Here is a 20,242-nt window from a genome sequence, read left to right as displayed (position 1 = left end):
TTGTGAAGATATTTGTTTTTGTTTTAAAATGACGCTACACTCTCAAACATACGAATGAACCAAAATAATAATAAAAAAAACACCACAAGAAAAACACTGGCTAGAGGTTCCTGACACGAGACAGGTGCCAAAATGCGGCGGTGCGAAATATGTTTGTCAGGTTTCAACCCTTCCCCTATACCGCAAAGTTAAAACAGAAGTTAAGCAAAATGACAATGATAGAGATAATTAACCAATTACTGACATGCTATCTCCAATCTTCAAATAAACTGATTGAAATGTTATGTCTTCACAATATGAGTATCAACCACAATCCATGCCATGCCATTATAAAGTATAAAACAAGAGCATAGCCCGTATCTTGCCAACAACTGGTTTTGAATAAATGGGTTTATTTCTATTATATATAATTATAAATCTAAAGCTGGTTTCACTGATACTGGCAACAACTGCAACTATCACATTTTTGTATAGTAGCATTAGAGTTTCCAAGATTGAACTCGGTCCAGTTGCAACTCTAGTACAGACTTATCCATTCGACTTTGGACCAAAAAATAAAGAATAGAAAAGTAAAGGCAATACAAAACAAAGAAAAAAGTATAGAAGGGTGCTTAAATATAAAATATAGAGAAAAATGGGCAAACTTTGTAAAGGATATAAGAAAATGGCTTAAAAGTTAAAAAAAATAAACAAAGAAGAAACCCCTATCAAGGGCAATTAAGCTCAACTATTAATTTATCATGGTTTTCGGTTCGTAACGTTCCTCATCTTGTGAACGTTTAGCTGAAGTACGAACATAATTGTAAAACATTTGTCTAATGCTTAGGCCACTTATCGTTTTCCTCTGAATTTGATAAAAGCGACCATGTCTGATAACTTCACATAGAAAGAACACATATTTTTTTTATCTCGAGAAAAGAAGGAATAAATTTGCCTGCATACTGCATAAAAATCATTTGAGAAACTGATTCCACCACCATATCTCTTGTAAAACGATATTTATCCAATGTGAACAGTTAATTTTTAAATATTTAAACACTCAGCCGGCAAGCCTCGCGATTTTTACCCTACAAGTTTTGCCAAATAGAACTAAAAAATATGCAAACATATTGGCGTCTTTGTCAAGTTTGTTAATCTACTAATCCACCTTTTTTGGAGTTTTTGCGATTTAATTTTATGTTTGTTTTCATTTTTTAGTCGGTTGTGTTGTTGTCTGTAATGTATACTATAAAGTTTTGACTGCTGGATCCAAAATATTGTTGCATTACCCTTTTATGTATGTTTCGGTTGCTTACCAAATTTTGTCAATAAAACGATACAATAAACAACTGTCATACAAGGGGAAGTTTGGCTAGCTATAAACCACGTTTAAATCACCATTTTCTTCCAGAAATGCCCGTATTAAGTCAAGAAGACGGCAGTTTTATTTTTACTTTTCCGTTAATTGATATAGCGTTTGATTCTTCGATTTTTTATGAACTTTTCCTTTTTGAATTTGTTCGAAGTTTGATATTTTTGTTATACTTTTTTTTTGCATACATATCATCTAAAAATAAGAGAGAAAGAGATTCCACTACAGTTCTCCGTGCAAATTGATATTTCCTTAATTTTGATTGACAGTTTAACTATATAGTAGATATTATAAGATTGTACAGTAACAATTTATTATCGCTATTTGGTTTTGTTTTTTGTCCAAAGTTTTTTTTTTATCCGAAAATGCGTCCAATATTGTTTCGCTTGGTTTTCTGTCGTATTAAGCAACATAAAGCTGGTGGATCTCAACTTCTTATATATCAGTCCTCTTTCATGTTGAGTTGCTGTGAATTTTAGGATAAGCCTTGTCATCATGGGATTCAATTTAAAGTGCAAGAACCCTGTGGAATTCTATACAAAATTATTATTGATTGAATACCTAGTATGCATTTACAGAGAGAAAAGTATAAAACTGTTTAAACTGAACCAAATTTGAACAATATCATAAGCAAATGTTGATTGAATTGGAATAAATAGTTTAACCATTTTAAATGATTATTTGTTCCTTCTGCGGAAATATTAGTTTTAATAATTATTGTTTTATCAGAGTTGATCAGATAAAGGGTATAAAATGTAACACTCGACCCAAGAAGTTTTTATATGGAATGTTTTAATTCTATGTTCACGGTATGATATTCATCAAAACAATTAGATTTGGAAGTCGGTATGATATACTATGCACGGTATGATATACATCAAACTAATTATATTTGGGAGTTTCTTCACGTCGATTACGGAAAGCAAAGGTATGTTGATATATTTTTGGTTTTTTTTTGCGATATAGAAAACTTTATTTTTAAACATCCGATATATTTTGTCCGCCAAACGGCACATGTATTTCTCTGTTGAATACCGTATTCTATTCGATAAAGGGTTATAAGGATGAAGAGCTATAAAATAAAAATAAAAAGGATAATAATCGTGGCCAATCCCATCGAAATAAATATTGTTCAACATCTTGTAACAAAAATGTATGTTGATTAAATGGAAATGGACGTCAAATTCAACATTAAAAAATATACAAGACTAAGAAAGGCCAAAGGATTTTGACTTCGGACAGATGTAAAAAAAAAAAAAAAAAAAAAAAGCTGCAGGGTTAAATATTTCAGTGAGATCTCAACCCTCCCCTGTATATCACTTGCCAATTTAGAAATAAACAAACACACATCATGATAATTGTTATGATTTTATAGTTCTGATCCTGCCTGGAATTAAATGTATGTGATTTTTATAGAATGAAGATAATAACATCTGTCTGAACTTTTTATTGTTTCATTTCCATATATAAAAATGTTTTTCTGTTACAAATCATGAAGTATTGTTTTATGTGTACATGTTATGCTACCCATCAAGGCCCCTTGATTGGAATAATAAATATTCTTATTCTTATTCTTATTCTTATTCACCAATATTATTTTATATAACTATTTATATAAAAAATATATGATGTTCTCATGTAAAACTCATAATAATAATGTGTAAATTCTGAGCATGAATTCTGTTTACATCTAGTTTTTTGAGGGAATATTTCATTATACATATAATGATAGGAAATATCATGAAGCTAGAAAGCATACCTACAATTCCTCTCTTCAGTTGAGGAAATTTAAATCATTAATAAGATAACCATATAAAATAACCCCCTATTTCCGCGGGAAACCATAAATTCTGGGAATTGAATATTTCTTTACGTTGTGTTTTTGAGATCATGAACTGGGTGTTGTACATCTTGAATGCTGCGTATTTCTTTGTAACGTTATGCAACGTCTTCGTGACATGAGGAGAAATTAACGATCTGTCGGCGTAGCATGAAAATAATTTCAATGTGACTTGAAAATTAATTGCTTCTCCTATAATTTTCGAATATAAATCGATAAGTTAACGTAAAAATGATAAAACATTTACGATGGAGCAATTAACCAACACAAAAGAAACAGAAAAAACAGTGTATATAGGAATCATAAACTATGTTATTTGATGTTTAATTTTTGTCATAAAAAGAAAGTAGAATTTCCTTTATTGTTTATTGAAAAGGTATAAACGTTTCAAAAATATTTAAACTTTGATTCCTCCAGAGCTGAAAATTAAGAATTTGTAATGCACGTGACCAATAACTAGTTATGAAGAAATTCTTTGATACTTTGGAAAACGGCATTTTTTTAATATTATTTTTTTACGCTTATCAGCTATTTGGAATTCAAAATTGACCTACCGAATTAGACTATTTACCGGTTTTTTAATAACATGAGCAACACGACGGGTGCCACGTATAGAGAGGTATAGATACTTACCCGTCCGGAGCACCTGAGATCACCCCTAGTTTTTGGTGGGGTTCGTGTTGCTTAGTTTTTAGTTTTCTATGTTGTGTTTTGTGTACTATGGTTTGTCTCTTTGTCTTTTAATTTTTTAGCCATGGCATTGTCAGTTTGTTTTCGATTTATGAAATTGACAGTCCTTCTTATATCTTTCGCCCCTCTTGTATATTCATAACGTTGAGTTTTGATTTAAACAAATATTGGCGAAACCCTCCCCTGTATATCACTTGCCAATTTAGAAATAGACAAACACACATCATGATAATTGTTATGATTTTATAGTTCTGATCCTGCCTGGAATTAAATACATGTGATTTTTATAGAATGAAGATAATAACATCTGTCTGAACTTTTTATTGTTTCATTTCAATATATAAAAATGTTTTTCTGTTACAAATCATGAAGTATTGTTTTATGTGTACATGTTATGCTACCCATCAAGGCCCCTTGATTGGAATAATAAATATTCTTATTCTTAGTCTTATTCTTATTCTTATTCACCAATATTATTTTATATAACTATTTATATAAAAAATATATGATGTTCTCATGTAAAACTCATTATAATAATGTGTAAATTCTGAGCATGAATTCTGTTTACATCTAGTTTTTTGGGGGAATATTTCATTATACATGTAATGATAGGAAATGTCATGAAGCTAGAAAGCATACCTACAATTCCTCTCTTCAGTTGAGGAAATTTAGATCATTAATAAGATAACCATATAAAATAACCCCCTATTGCCGCGGGAAACCATAAATTCTGGGAATTGAATATTTCTTTAAGTTTTGTTTTTGAGATCATGTACTTGGTGTTGTACATCTTGAATGCTGCGTATTTCTTTGTAACGTTATGCAACGTCTTCGTGACATGAGGAGAAATTAACGATCTGTCGGCGTAGCATGAAAATAATTTCAATGTGACTTGAAAATTAATTGCTTCTTCTATAATTTTCGAATATAAATCGATAAGTTAACGTAACAATGATAAAACATTTACGATGAAGCAATTAACCAACACAAAAGAAACAGAAAAAACAGTGTATATAGGAATCATAAAATATGTTATTTGATGTTTAATTTTTGTCATAAAAAGAAAGTAGAATTTCCATTATTGTTTATTGAAAAGGTATAAACGTTTCAAAAATATTTAAACTTTGATTCCTCCAGAGCTGAAAATTAAGAATTTGTAATGCACGTGACCAATAACTAGCTATGAAGAAATTCTTTGATACTTTGGAAAACGGCATTTTTTTAATATTTAATGAATGGCTTTTATTTATTTTGAATTTATTGAACCATAAAATTAATTTTTGACTCTTCACATCGCGGATTATGTTAAATGTGAACAGTCAAAAATTAATTTTATGGTTCAATAAATTCAAAATAAATTATTGCCATTCATTACAAATAAATTTCTATCAAAAATAATGCTCAAAGATATATATTAATACCAATAACAACGTACACAGATGTTTGCGTATGAATACACAACGTTAGAGTGGGCGTGTCTCCATAAAAATTGATAACATTGAAAATAAAGCCAATTTATTTAGCCAATCAGAAGACAGTAAATACACCAAATTTATTTATTACTTTTTTACACTTATCAGCTGTTTGGAATTTAAAATTGACCTACCGAATTAGACTATTTACCGGTTTTTTTTAATAACATGAGCAACACGACGGGTGCCACGTATAGAGAAGTATAATACTTACCCGTCCGGAGCACCTGAGATCACCCCTAGTTTTTGGTGGGGTTCGTGTTGCTTAGTTTTTAGTTTTCTATGTTTTGTTTTGTGTACTATGGTTTGTCTCTTTGTCTTTTAATTTTTTAGCCATGGCATTGTCAGTTTGTTTTCGATTAATGAGTCTGGCAGTCCCTCTTGTATCTTTCGCCCCTCTTTTATATTCATAACGTTGAGTTTTGATTTAAACAAATATTGGCGAAACCGTTAAATGTTGTCTATTTATGTCAACCTTCAAACATTTTTTTATATTTGTTTAGGTTAGCTTCTATTGGCTCATATTTCCAAGTCCACGTCAGTTAAAGTTTAAATGTTGACACGTGCAATGTTGAATACACAAATGTTCCACTCATCGATACGATTCGTATTTTTTTCTTTGTAAGATCATGAAGTCGAGACAAAATGTAAATGAATATGCCTTCTAAATGTTTGTAGAAACATATATATGTTCAATTGATCGATATGTTGATTTTTTTATATATATTTTATCTTCAACTTTGTACTTGCTTGGTTTTATAAATATTTTGATATGAGCGTCACTGATGAGTCTTATGTAGACGAAACGCGCGTCTGGCGTACTAAATTATAATCCTGGTACCTTTGATAACTTTTTATGAAGTTCTCCACTGGTGAAAAATTTTGAAAGTGTTATTTTCTCAATTATTCAGGTATTTTCCTATATTCTATATAAATACTGGTAACCGAATCTGGAAAATTCACGGAAACAATATACACTGTGCTGCTGTTTTTCAATAAACAAAGGTTGCATTTCTGTTAATATTGACAATGCAATTTCCCATAGGAACTCCTTTTACGGCCAAAACTGTACCACTTTTACTATGAAGTTTTGAAAAATATCTTATCCTAGAATTGAAAGTTCATATGCACTATAATTTTTTTCAAAGGTCAAAATATAGGGCTGTGCGGCATATTTTCAACGTTTATATATATATAGTATGTAGGAGTCGTGTTTACTTATAATGGAAACTTCTCAACGCATACTGAAGCATTATCAAAGGGATCGGAACGAGCATTGGGGAAAATAATATCAAGTATTCACCAGTTTAAAGAGTTCGGAGTTGAATTATACGAAAGACTGTTTTATGCCTGTGTAGTGCCTATATTAGACTATGGATCAGGAATTTGGGGATGCCGTAAGTTTCAAGCTTTGGAGAATATTCAAAATAGAGCGATACGTTATTTCTTAGGAGTACATCGCTTTGCACCCTTTTTTGGCGATTTATGGTGATATCGGATGGCTACCTTGTCACTACCGAACTTACATTAACATGGCCCGTCTTTGGAATAGACTTATATCGTTCGACGATCAGCGGATTACAAAACTTGCTTTCGAATTTGATTATGAGCGTTGCCGAAACAATTTGTGCTTTGATTTTAAAGACATCCTTATTAAACTAGATTTAGTCAGCCATTTTGAACGTAAGGAAATCATCGGTATGTCGTTATTGGACTTACGATTACATGACTTCTACCTATCTTTGTGGAAAAGGGACATTATTAACGTTTCCAAGCTTAGAACGAACGTTAAACTGAAAACAATGGTTGAACAAGAATCATACGTTAAGCTGAATCTCAGCAAATCACAACGATCGTGCGTAGCACAATTACGGTGTGGAATACTACCGCTAAGAATAGAGACCGGAAGGTACATTGGTGAACAACGAGAGGAACGCATTTGTAAATTTTGTACCTAAAACAGCATTGAAGACGAATCACATTTTGTTCTTGACTGTTCGCTATATACTGAACTTAGAAATGAACATTTCAAAGACATTATATCAGATGTCAACTACTTGCAAATGAGCAATGACGAAAAAATTTATCATATCTTAATCAACTTTCCACGAAAAACGGCTAAATATCTGGTGGACGCAATTAGGAAACGATGTCAAGTTGTATTCGGACAAGTTTAATTAATTATCGAAAACTTTAATTTGTTGATGATTATAAAAAGGTTACTTCATGGTTAATCTGAATATTTCCAGTTTCTTTATTATAAATATTTATTTATTATGCATTCAACCGGACATTTACTAAAACGATCCTCTAATAACTTATTATTTTTTTTCATTTATATAAGTTTGAATTTTTCACTATTAATTAATTATTTTGAATTTGGCTTAATTTTACTGTTCGACTTTGTGCTTGTTTCGGCTTTCAAACTTTTGTATCTGGGCATCATTAGTAAATCTTGTGTGTATAAAATGCACTTCTGGCGTATTAAAATTTCAACTTGGTGCCTTTTGTTGGCTATTGTTCGTGTGTTTCTTTGTCAATTGTATTCTCCAATTTATTTATATTGTAGTCCTGTAGTGTTGAGTTGTCATCTTAATGTTATATTTCACATGGCTATAAAAGGGGAGGTTTGGCATGCCACAAAACCAGGTTCAACCCGCCATTTTTTTCTTTAAAAATGTCCTGTACCAAGTCAGGAATATGGCCATTGTTATATTATAGTTCGTTTCTGTATGTGTTACATTTTAACGTTGCGTCGTTTGTTTTCTCTTATTTTTGAGTGTAAATTCACATTGCGATAAGACATGTCACGGTACTTGTCTATCCCAAATTCATGTATTTGGTTTTGATGTTATATTTGTTATTCTCGTGGGATTTTGTCTGTTGCTTGGACCGTTTCTGTGTGTGTTACATTGTAGTGTTGTGTCGTTGTTCTCCTCTTATATTTAATGCGTTTCCCTCAGTTTTAGTTTGTTACGCCGATTTTGTTTTTTGTCCATGAATTTATGAGTTTGAACATCGGTATACTACTGTTGCCTTTATTTACTTTTCATTATTTTGTTTGAAATCCGTGATAAAAGAATTACGTTATATGATTTGAAAGTGACTTATAGACCCAATGGGTCGGGTGTATTTTATTGTTTATGTAATGTATTGTACTTTACTGAAATGTGATTACACATGTCACTATAATAAAAAAAAATACTTACTTACTTAATTATATATGCCCTGAACTTTTCAAAGTTTAAACTAACCCTAATTGTCTTAACTACCCCTACCTCGAATGAAGGGTTACCACGGAGTCCAATGTAACAATATGCACGTGAATATTTACTGGTAACATTGCCAAGTTATGTCTCTATGAGATGGATCACAGAGAGCATAACTGGGAACCAGTATGTAAACAAAATTAATTTTCTATGAATATCTTAAATCTCTCCAAAAGAGGCGTGGTTTGAGAAACAGCTGTATTTACAAAGTGCAACCTATAGTCACTTTGTAAATAAGTATCCTCTTGGTTAATGTTTCATCAAGTCTCTGTTCAAATTGTACCTGATGAAACAAATTAGGTTACAGTTTCCTTAAGTTGAGCTGACGTGGCATTGGCATTTAAATCTAATAGACTTTATACGTAAAGAAATAAAGAGATGTGGTAAATATATAAAAATAATATTTATACGTAAAGAAATGTAAAATGTAAAACAGTTCAAACGAAAAAACAACCGGCTTTATTTATGTACAAAATAATGATCGAAAAAACAAATATGATATATACACAGCTTACAAAACGACAACCACTGAATTACAGGCACAGGATTGCCAATAGGACAACCATACAATAGTGACTAAAGGACTTGATCTTGTTTGGTGTCAATAGTTCAACACATTTTATACTTTTTGCTTTACAATGTTTTGGTTAATTTCGCTGGCATACCAAATTTAGTGTTTAAGAACGTGAGTCCGAGTATCGCGAGATGATATAACAGTTTTTAAAAAATAAATTTAAACGAAAAGGCTTTGTCAAATACCGTTTATAAAGAATGGTATAATCATAAATATAACTGCAAAAGAATAAACTTGGACGCAAACATACGGTACAAAAAAAACAAGTACTCTTTATAGTTCAACTCAGTTATTTTATTGTTATTGTTACTTTTGTTTATGTCACAAGTATAATGTTACTTATATGACAAATAAAGATTATTATTGCATAGCAATATAATATTTCCCACAGAAAGTAACCAAATGTTAGCGTGCAATAAATTCTAATATTGCACTAGTGCAATAAATCTTCAAAATTCATGACGTCATCAAATATAAAATCTTAGTTTAAACCAATTTTTACTTTCAAATATTATATTGTTATACAATAAAAGGGTTATTGCATGAATATTGGAAAATATTGTCCCTCGTAGAACATATATTGCACTCGCAAGCTCGTGCAATATAAAATTCTACTCGGGACAATATTCCCAAATATTCATGCAATAACCCTATATTATTATTATTATTATTATTATTATTATTATTATTATTATTATTATTATTATTATTATTATTATTATAAAAATGTATTTATAAGAACAAAGTGAAACACGATATTGTAATGTTTCTAAGTTTATGTGACTGCTAAATGAGCCTATTCACTCATAAACTATAAAACTCCATAGGATGACATTTTTATTTCTGATAAAAATGGCAGTTTTGATTCTAATGAACTCCAGAAAAGCTGGGTGTTTTTTTACGGTCTATTGTATGGTTATTCTATATATATTCTTTTCTTTAAGAATTTAAACTTATCGAACTTACGAAGGTAAATAAAAGGCATTAGTGTTTGTAAAAGAAAAAGCAATATTTTCATCAATATGTTGATCTTTCTTATTATTCACAATGGTTTCCGCTGGTGCTAATTTTTGAAGGTGTTCCAATATTAATTTTCTTTTCTTTTCTTATCCAAGTACTAGTAACCGAATGAGGAAGGAAGAATTCCTTCGAACAATATATTACTGTGCTGTTATTTTTTCAGGGTTAAGTAATTGTTTAAGATATAAGATAAATGAATTTACACAAGTTTATGGCCATAAATATAACAGTGAAGAAATTTCTAAAGCAAGTGAGAAATTTGGACAAGCGGTTGTCTCTTTAGAAAAAGTAATATATATTTTAAAAAAGTAAATGTTGTATTCTGCATTTTACTAATGTTATAATAATATTAATTAGTTAATTACTTGTAAAACCAAGAATGCTGTCACTGTTGAACACAGTTTGATATGGGGCTCTATGATTGAAACATAGAAATAGATCAGAAATGACCCGGTGTTGCACAGCCAACTCAGTGGAGAAAAAAGTTATATTTACTAATAGGCATATATATATATAGGAAGCCACGGAAAAGGCAAATTACCTGTTTTTGTTAAACAAAAAAAAAAAAAAAAAAAAAAAAAATAGACCCCTAGTTTCAGATTTTTAAACATGGCACCAGTCGAAACCTGGTGCAAACAATGCGCCTGTTTCTTCTCTACAAGACCTGTACAGCCATTCTCCGTTGTCTTATATCAACCAATCCGTTTACAGGTGTGAATTTACTGTGGTACTGAATATTAAATTGTACTCTGAAAAGAGGTCTGGACTGTTGGATAAATAGATGTGGTAAATCCCATTTCATGACAGAGCTGTATACTGCAATTTGTGGACGGATTTTCCGCCTTTTTAAATTTTTTTTAGAATTTTCTAACGGCCGTTGCTGACTTTTTCTAATTTTCGGGTTTTAAATATGTACCAATTATCAGGTTGTCTGTGGCATGTTGATATTGAAAAATGTCAGCTGCGAGTCACAATAGCAAACTTTATGTCGAGTGAGCGCAGAGAATTTTATAAAAACTTTTATAATGTGTCGAGCTTCCTATAAATAAAGTCAACAGTAGTATACCGCTGTTCAAAACTCATAAATCCATGGACAAAAAACAAAATCTATACTATACCTATTAGTATCAGTCTAGCAGATAACCTGACAATCGATTTATCGGGCTGTGTTTGTATCTTTTGGAAGTGTTTTATTTGTTGCACTAGCAATTCGGAAGATGACTTGATAAGTTCGGGTCAAACTTGATACGTCGCTGATATATCTGGGTCAACATTTTTGACGTCACAAAGCGATGATATGCAAAACTGAGCAGAATAGCAGTGGGACGAACGATAAATATAGAATAATAGGTAGTTTCGTTTTTGATACTGGCTTTATCATGTGGGATATCTAGACGACGACCGATAAATCATCTGATTGTCCGCTGGTTTATTGTTCGCTATTTTCGCTGGCTTCAGCCTTGTAGTAGATATATAACAATTTTTGGTATATTTATCAAAATCGAGTCCTTTTGATAATATAGTCTGAAGTAGAAAAGGTAATGGAAAGAGGTTGTATGTTCTGTTTATACAATCCATGTTGAATAAATATCATTCAAGCCCTTTGATAAGATACTTGCTTCTGTATTGATATACAGTCTATAGCAAAATAGCCGTTTGATTCCATTTAATCCTTCTTATTTTTGCCTAATATGATGAAAACATCTCTTTAATTATAATCTGGTATTAACTAAAGGGCACTTGTTTTTAAATAATCTGATATAAACCGAAATTAATTTTGTTTCGATAATTGGATATCGTAGTTCCACATGGGAAGATCAAAACGAACATATACCGATATACGATATTTTTTTTCTCAAAGTGAAAGACGGTGGCCTATAAATTGCTTCTATACACATCATTTTCAATGAGCGTAATCTATATATTACTGGTAAATTGAATATGGATGTTGTTACCGAAAATGGCTTATCAAAATTCGTTCATAAGGTACAAATATTTGGTTTTAGAATTCAGCTGTATATTTGGTTAAAAACTGAATATCCTAACTGAATGATAACTAATGATTTTCTTGATAGATAGTTGCTGCTCACAAGGAAGCTATTAAACCAAGAGTTACATATGGTGAAATTGAAATCATCCCTTCGTAAATATCACAGACGCCATCAGAGTTGGTTGACCGTTATGGATCCTTACATCGTAACTACAATCCCCTTCCCTTTCATGAATGTGATCTACCGAACTACACTTTTTACCGGATTTGTTATAATATGAGCAACACGACGAGTGCCACATGTGGAGCAGGATCTGCTTACCCTTCCGGAGCACCTGAGATCACCCCTAGTTTTTGGTGGGGTTCGTGTTACTTATTCTTTAGTTTTCTATGTTGTGTCATGTACACTATTGTTTGTCTGTTTGTCTTTTTCATTTTTAGTCATGGCGTTGTCAGTTTATTTTCGATTTGTGTTTGGTTTGTCCCTCTGAAATCTTTCGTTCCTCTTTTAATTTTCACTTCGGGAATGTTGGAAAAGTTCGTTAATTTAGAGAAATCAATGCAAATATGGTGACGAAATATTTGATACAACTGTATAACAAACTAGTTTTTTCTATGGTCGGGTTGTTGTCTCTTTGACACATTCCCCATTTCCATTCTCAATTTTAGGTCTAAAACTATTATTTCACTATAAGTAGAATCAATATCAATACTACAAATTGTAGTTGGGTATTGTCAATACTAATTTAAATAATCTTCTAAGACATCATCTTTTTCATTACAAGATTGATGCAAAAGAATAATTAACTATTTCTTGATAGAACAAATCTTTGATGAGATATTAATCAAATTACCTTCACTAACAAGTTAAAATTTATTACATAACTTTGGAAATAATAGAAACATCTGTTCTTAAACAACTTAACAATTGGACATATTTTCAGAAAATTCGATATTTGGCTAATAATAACTAAAAAAGTTACGTAGCCATAGCATCAGCGCGTACTGCTATATCAGCTTGAACAAGAGCTGGATTGCAAAAATGCGAACCTCTCCGCAATAGGTGTCATTCGATTCTGGTCTGTCTCTTCTACAGCGACAGCAATTCCTTAAACCATCATAGGCATTGTTCACAGCTAGTTTTCCCCAACATGTAAAGACCAAGTTTCAGCTCTCATAGAAGTCGCTCTTCTATTGAGAGTAAGATAAATGAAAAAGGATAGACCATACTATATATTATGTCTAACATGTTTAACCCCGCCACATTATCTATGTATGTGCCTGTCCCAAGTCAGGAGCCTGTAATTCAGTGATTGTCGTTTGTTTATGTGTTACATTTTTGTTTTTCGTTAATTTTTTTACATAAATAAGGCCGTTAGTTTTCTCGTTTGAATTGTTTTAAATTGTCTTATCGGGGCCTATTATAGCTGACTATGCGGTATGGGCTTTGATCATTGTTGAAGGCCGTACGGTGACCTATAGTTGTTAATGTCTGTGTCATTTTGGTCTTTTGTGGATAGTTGTCTCATTGGCAATCATACCACATCTTCATTTTTTATATAGTACGCAGACATCAACACCATTATTTAGTTTTATTACAATACAAACCATTTAATAACTAAATATAATAAAGGCGATATGGTATGATTGCAAATGAGACAACTATCCGCAAAACTTCAAATGAAATGGATATAAAAAGCAATTATAAACAATCGTACGGCATTAAACAATGAGAAAAATCAATACCGTATTGTCGACTAAAAAAGTCCCCGACATGAAAAATATGAAACAATTCCATTTTGAAAACTAACGGCGTAATTCATAACAAAACAATTCACAAAAAACAAATATGACAGACATGAAGCAACGACAACCCCTTAACTATAGGCCAGGCACATAAAGAATCAGTGGTATTAAACTGATAACCGTAACTGGAATTACGACTATCCCAATATGGCGACGGCAGATATAGGTAAAATCTTTAGTCATTTTTCTCAAATGTAGCATGTTTTTGTCAATAGTTACTCAGTTGCAAGGTTTTTCTATACCATTACATCATATTTGAATCGTAACGGTGCACTGGAATTGTCTAAGCGCTTTGAAAATTGCCATTGAAAAATTCGGGATGATAATCGTAACTCTGGCATTTTTCTTGTTTGATAATCGTAATTTCTTTATCGGATAATAGTAACTGAAAAATAATAAATAAGTAGATATTTTAATTTCTTTCAAAGTTTCAATGTTGTGTGCGCGTTTAAAGGGGGGAAATGACGGAATTGAATGTTGAGCAGAATCACATTTATGTCGTCCGAACACGAGTTTCTAAAATGAACACAGAATGGGAACTTTTGTCTAGATCATAATGAAATATAGATGATAAAACTGTTAAAAGAGGTGCAAAATGGGTACCCTCAAGTTACTCTAATGCAGGAATGTTTCAACATTAGTTTTTAATATAACGAAATGAAAATTAACAAGTACAGCAAAAAGTAAAAAGAAACAACCAAAAGTCACCAGACTACCAATTATTATACTGTCAATTATTTACTAGTTATAAGAGGCTTATTAGGTAAACTCGTTATCTATATTTATTTGGCGACTAATAAATTAATTTCTATGTTTTTTAGAATTAGAATGCAAAATAACAGCATTAGGGACAGAATACAAAGGCCAAAAAAACGTCACAGTCACAGGTATTCAATGTAAAAAATGGACTTCTGATTGGCCTACTGAAAGTTTCTTCAAGGAATATGTTGGTGACCAGGAAAATTATTGTCGCAACCCGGACAATACATCAGGAGGTCCTTGGTGTTATACAATGGACCCGGCTATAAGATGGGAATATTGCGATGTACAATACTGTGGTAAACATACATTTATGTTATCTGCATGCTTAATAATAAAATGAAGTAGAGTTACATTAACCTTTAAGTTACTTGATATGATGGCCAATGAGACAACTCTTCACAAGAGACAAAATGACAAAGAAATTAACAACTATAGGTCTCTGTATGGCCTTCAACAATGAGCAAGTCAGCTATAAAAGGCCTCGAAATAACAAATTTAAAAGAATTCAAACGAGATAACTAACGGCCAAATTAAAGTACAAAAAAAAAACGAAAAACAAATTTGTAACACAGAAACAAACGACAACCATAGAATCCTTGAGTCTGTTTCTAAAAAAAAAAACTACGACTAAGGTTGATCTTTTAAAGTATACTGAATTGTGCATGACTTACGATCAATCTAAGTCGTAAGATTTTTTGTGAATCTGACACCCGACTTGGGGCACATCATATAGGTTTAGTTTAAAGACGGCAATAGCTAATGCATGGTCCTTTTCATTGTTTATGAGATATAAGCCATTGAAAATTTGGCGAGAAGTGATTCTCTCTTCAGATTTCATACATTCAATATTTGCATCTTGTTTCTTTCATAATTTTTTTTTAAAGATTTAGAAGTAAAATTAAGACAAAAATACTAAAGGTTCGCGGACAAAATTTCAAATGGCACCAGACCAAAAAGTCAAAAAGAAGAAAAGCTTTTATACATCCTTTTAGTCTTGACGTTAGGTATGTGAAAAAGTAACTACCGTCCACTTCCCTTTTCACCACTAATGTGACCTACCGGTGGCCTATAAATTCCTTCTATACACATCATTTTCAATGAGCGTAATCTATATATTACTGGTAAATTGAATATGGATGTTGTTACCGAAAATTGCTTATCAAAATTCGTTCAAACAAAAATTAAACAAAAAGTTCCAAATGGTGAAATTAAAATCATCCCCTTCGTAAATTTCACAGACGCCATCACGCGTTGGTTGACCGTTGTGCATCCTTACGTCGTAACTACAATCCCCTTCCCTTTCACGAATGTGATCTACCGAATTACACTATTTACCGGATTTGTAATAACATGAGCTACACAAAGGGTGCCACATGTGGAGCAGAATCTGCTTACCCTTCCGGATAACCTGAGATCACCCCCAGTTTTTTGTTGTGCTCGTGTTGTTTAGTCTTTTCTATGTTGTGTCTTGTGTATTATTATTTGTCTGGTTGTCTTTTATTGTTTAGCCATGCCAATGTCAGTTAATTTTCTATCTATGAGTTTGACTGTCCCTCTGGTATCTTTTGTCCCTCTGATAATGTATTGTGACTGAAATGGCTAAGTATGTCAAATGCCATGCTTTACACTCATCAGTCATCTTGAAGTAGATGGCAAGATGGCACGATAACAGAGACTGATTAATTGAATATGTTTATGTTCCAGACCGTATGAGTATTTGGACCGTACGCGTACGGTCTGGACCGTATGCGTACTTTTTCAAAATACGCATATGGTCGGACCGTACGCGTACGGTCTGATTAATATTAAGAAGTTGGTCAAGTTTATTAGATACAAATGTATATAACAGATCAACATATCTTATATCTCAAATTAATATAAAAAGTTCAATAGTAATTGAAATAAAAACGTAATATTTTAACTATTTGAAAACAAATCACACTGATTTAATCTGTTAATCTCCTGTATTTAGCATGTCAGTATATTTCAATAATTGCTGCCCATTATGCTCCTTGTAATTGAAGTTATCAGAAGAAAAGATAATGTGGGAGGACAATTGTTTTAGAATATTAAGGAACTTTACAAAAGATGCATATGCATAGGAACATGCATGCACAAAACTTGTTAATGTAAAACAAATGTGACGTTCCTTGTGAAAGCAAGTCTCACCTTGGGCCAGAGTAACAAAATAGGATTCACGGATATAAAATTAAACAAATATTTAATTTCAATTGTTCGATTATTTACTGAGTTCATCTAATTGTAATAATAAGAATTTGTGTAACTAAAAATACAGATTATTATAAATTTTTGTTTAAATTTAACCCATATGATCCCAAAACATGTATGATCAGCTGGACCGTACACGTATACTCATACGGTCCGACCGTACGCGTATGGTCGGACCGTACGAGTATACGTATACGGTCCGGACCGTACGCGTACGGTCCAAATACTCATATGGTCTGGAACATTTATATTAGCAAATCAAATAGCCTTTCATCTATCAAAAGCTTTCAAACACAAGCATTTGTGTTCTGTTTCTTTAATCGATCAACTTTATTTTGTATTTATGACCTTTTCAGTGTTTACAACATCAACAACATTAACAAACGCTGAAACTACTGAAAAAATGTCGACCACTGACAAAACTTTGTCAACTGATTTGCAAACAACAACTGACAATTTTTCTACAACAGAACTACAAACTACAACTGACAAAACTTCATCAACAGAACTACAAATAACAACTGACAAAACTTCATCAACAGAACTACAAATAACAACTGACAAAACTTCTACAACAAAACTACAAACAACAACGGACAAAACATCTACAACTGAACTACAAACTACAACTGAAAAGACACCAACAACTGACATGATTTCTATAACTGAACAGAAAACAACAGTTGCTGTTAAGCCACAACAGTGTTTTTGTCCATGTGGAAACAACAAGAATTTATCCGAGGAAGAATTGTATGATGTGATAAAAGAACTCGAGAAAAAGCTTACGGTTGACAAGAAAACTACGTCAGCATATATTCGACGTCACACCAGTGCACGTGATGACCGGAAATCGTCTGTTACTATTGGTACTGTTGGTATAGTTGTTGTATGTTTACCTGTGGTTCTAATGACATTAAGTGATTGTACTGGTTTTTTTTCACGAAAATAAAGATGAAATCAAAGTCTGATATATATGTACCATTTAATAGACATCGCCAAGGATCTGTTCGCTTTATTGCAAATTATGGTCAATTGAAAACCTCTTAATGAAATTCGTTCTTGTATGACATTTTATTGAGAAGATAGATCATTTTTAGTTTCGAACTTTTTGAAACAGTTTACCGCACTTATTGTTAATGCTTTTTACATGATCTGCTAGATATAAGATCCGACCCCTTCCATTTTACACTAATCTTGTTCAATGAGTGAAATTATCTAGACTAAGTACATTGGGAAAACATTTATAATCTTTTAATTCCTTGCATTTACTTCCAAATATAGTTAAAAATGTAACGTGTAACCGGGTGATCAATGGATCCGTATCTGAATAAATCAAGATTTCAAGTGTTCAACTAAAATTTGCACCACAACAAGTTGTCCTATTTAAAACAATTATCACACCCTTAAATGAATTCACAATGTCAAATATATAAGCTACAAAATGCACATAAATCAAATTACAAGGTGAAGTTCCTCATTCACTATGTATAAACACAATGCCTTATTACAGAATATATACACACAATGTCACTATGCAATCACTATGCAACATGTATTAAGCCTGATTATTCCCAATGTCACTAATATATCCCTATGCAACATGCATCAGACACTTTATTGCACCAACGGATTACTATGCAACATGCATCAATACATATCACACAAAACGTATGAACACATTACCACATATATATACAATATCTGTTAACAATATCCACCAATTTGTAATATCACCTTGTTAGTCTACAACTAACCACAATAACACAATGACACAATTACACTTGCACAATGCTTCAATGCACAAGGAATGTATATGAACACAGCTCCACTCACACACTAATTATCACTATGAATCTGAACGAAATGAATATATTCCCAACTGGTAAAATTAAACACTGCACTTTCACTTATACACTTCCACAATATAACAACTTGCAACACCAGCAAGATTTCACCATGTATTTTCACTAATACACGTCCATAATGTAACAACTTGCAACACAAGCAAGTATACACCTTGTACTTTCACTGTACAATAACTTATTATATAAGTTCACTTTATAACACAATCACTATTCCAAATATTCACATATAAATCCAAACACTATAATTTATATCCTTTGAATCACTAAAGCCACTCTACTTACCAGTTGGAATATTTAATCCTAGAAGTTTACCCTTCAATGGTCCACATAAAACTGACAAAGTTTCTCTGTCTTGAGCTGGTTTATATACTACCATATGGAACGGTCCATTATACTTGAAGGGGTGAAAAATAAGATTATACCAACTTTAGGGGTGTTTTAAGTAATAGATGGTGCTCCAACTATGGAGAAACTTATATACATATAGAAACACAATCACCGATTTTCGTTACACTAACAATAAAAGACGCTTACCACCATGACAAAGTTGTTCACCATTTTACATATCTCAATTTATATATGCCTGTTCAATTTATAGCACTTAATGGCTACTGACGCTACACTGCTCCAGCAGGGTCACGAGACAGGAATAACAATGTATTCATTAGTGTGTTTTGTTACATTGTAGTGTTGTGTCGTTGTTCTCCTCTTATATTTAATGCGTTTCCCTCAGTTTTAGTTTGTTACCCCGATTTTGTTTTTTTGTCCATGGATTTATGAGTTTGAACAGCGGTATACTACTGTTGCCTTTATTTAACAGGGAAAGACAACTGGTATTTCACATCAAAACAAATGAACTATCACCGATTTTCGTTACACTAACAATAAAAGACGCTTACCACCATGACAAAGTTGTTCACCATTTTACATATCTCAATTTATATATGCTGTTCAATTTATAGCAACTAATGGCTACTGACGCTACACTGACTCCAGCAGGGTCACGAGACAGGAATAACAAAATCGAATTAACATAAGTCATGCAGTCACTACTTCCTATGATAGAACAATACGTCGGACACATATCACATGTACATATTTCTGAGGTTTAAGATGATTATATACTATCTAGAATAGCCTTAAGGTCAAGGAACAGTAAATGGGCTATGCCGCAGTTTTTGCTCAAATTTTGCATACAATCTAGGCTCGGTGAACTACAACTGACAATCGAACAAATAATGCATTTATCTCTTTTATTATCTGAAATATTGCAGATTGATTTCTTCTAATATGGGTGAATAGTTGTAAAGAAAGCACATACAATCAGCGAAAAAACATACAAAATTTGTCTTAGAATCGTCAAATCTTTTATTC

At 32.0% G+C, this 20,242-nt stretch overlaps 1 protein-coding gene across 1 annotated transcript; it reads left to right on the top strand.

Moving 5' to 3' along the window:
* Positions 1-2,068: 2,068 nt before the first annotated feature.
* LOC143077984 (uncharacterized) lies at positions 2,069-17,962 on the top strand. The gene is made up of 3 exons (XM_076253025.1): positions 2,069-2,279; positions 14,834-15,070; positions 17,360-17,962. The coding sequence occupies exons 1-3, from the start codon at positions 2,210-2,212 to the stop codon at positions 17,950-17,952; spliced, it is 900 nt and encodes a 299-aa protein (XP_076109140.1). The 5' UTR covers positions 2,069-2,209; the 3' UTR covers positions 17,953-17,962.
* Positions 17,963-20,242: the final 2,280 nt, after the last annotated feature.

Source organism: Mytilus galloprovincialis, chromosome 6 (genome assembly GCF_965363235.1).
Source record: "Mytilus galloprovincialis chromosome 6, xbMytGall1.hap1.1, whole genome shotgun sequence".
Classification (NCBI taxonomy): Eukaryota; Metazoa; Mollusca; class Bivalvia; order Mytilida; family Mytilidae; genus Mytilus; species Mytilus galloprovincialis.
The sequence above is the reverse complement of the archived record's forward strand: the minus strand, read 5'-3'. Positions and strand labels throughout refer to the sequence as shown.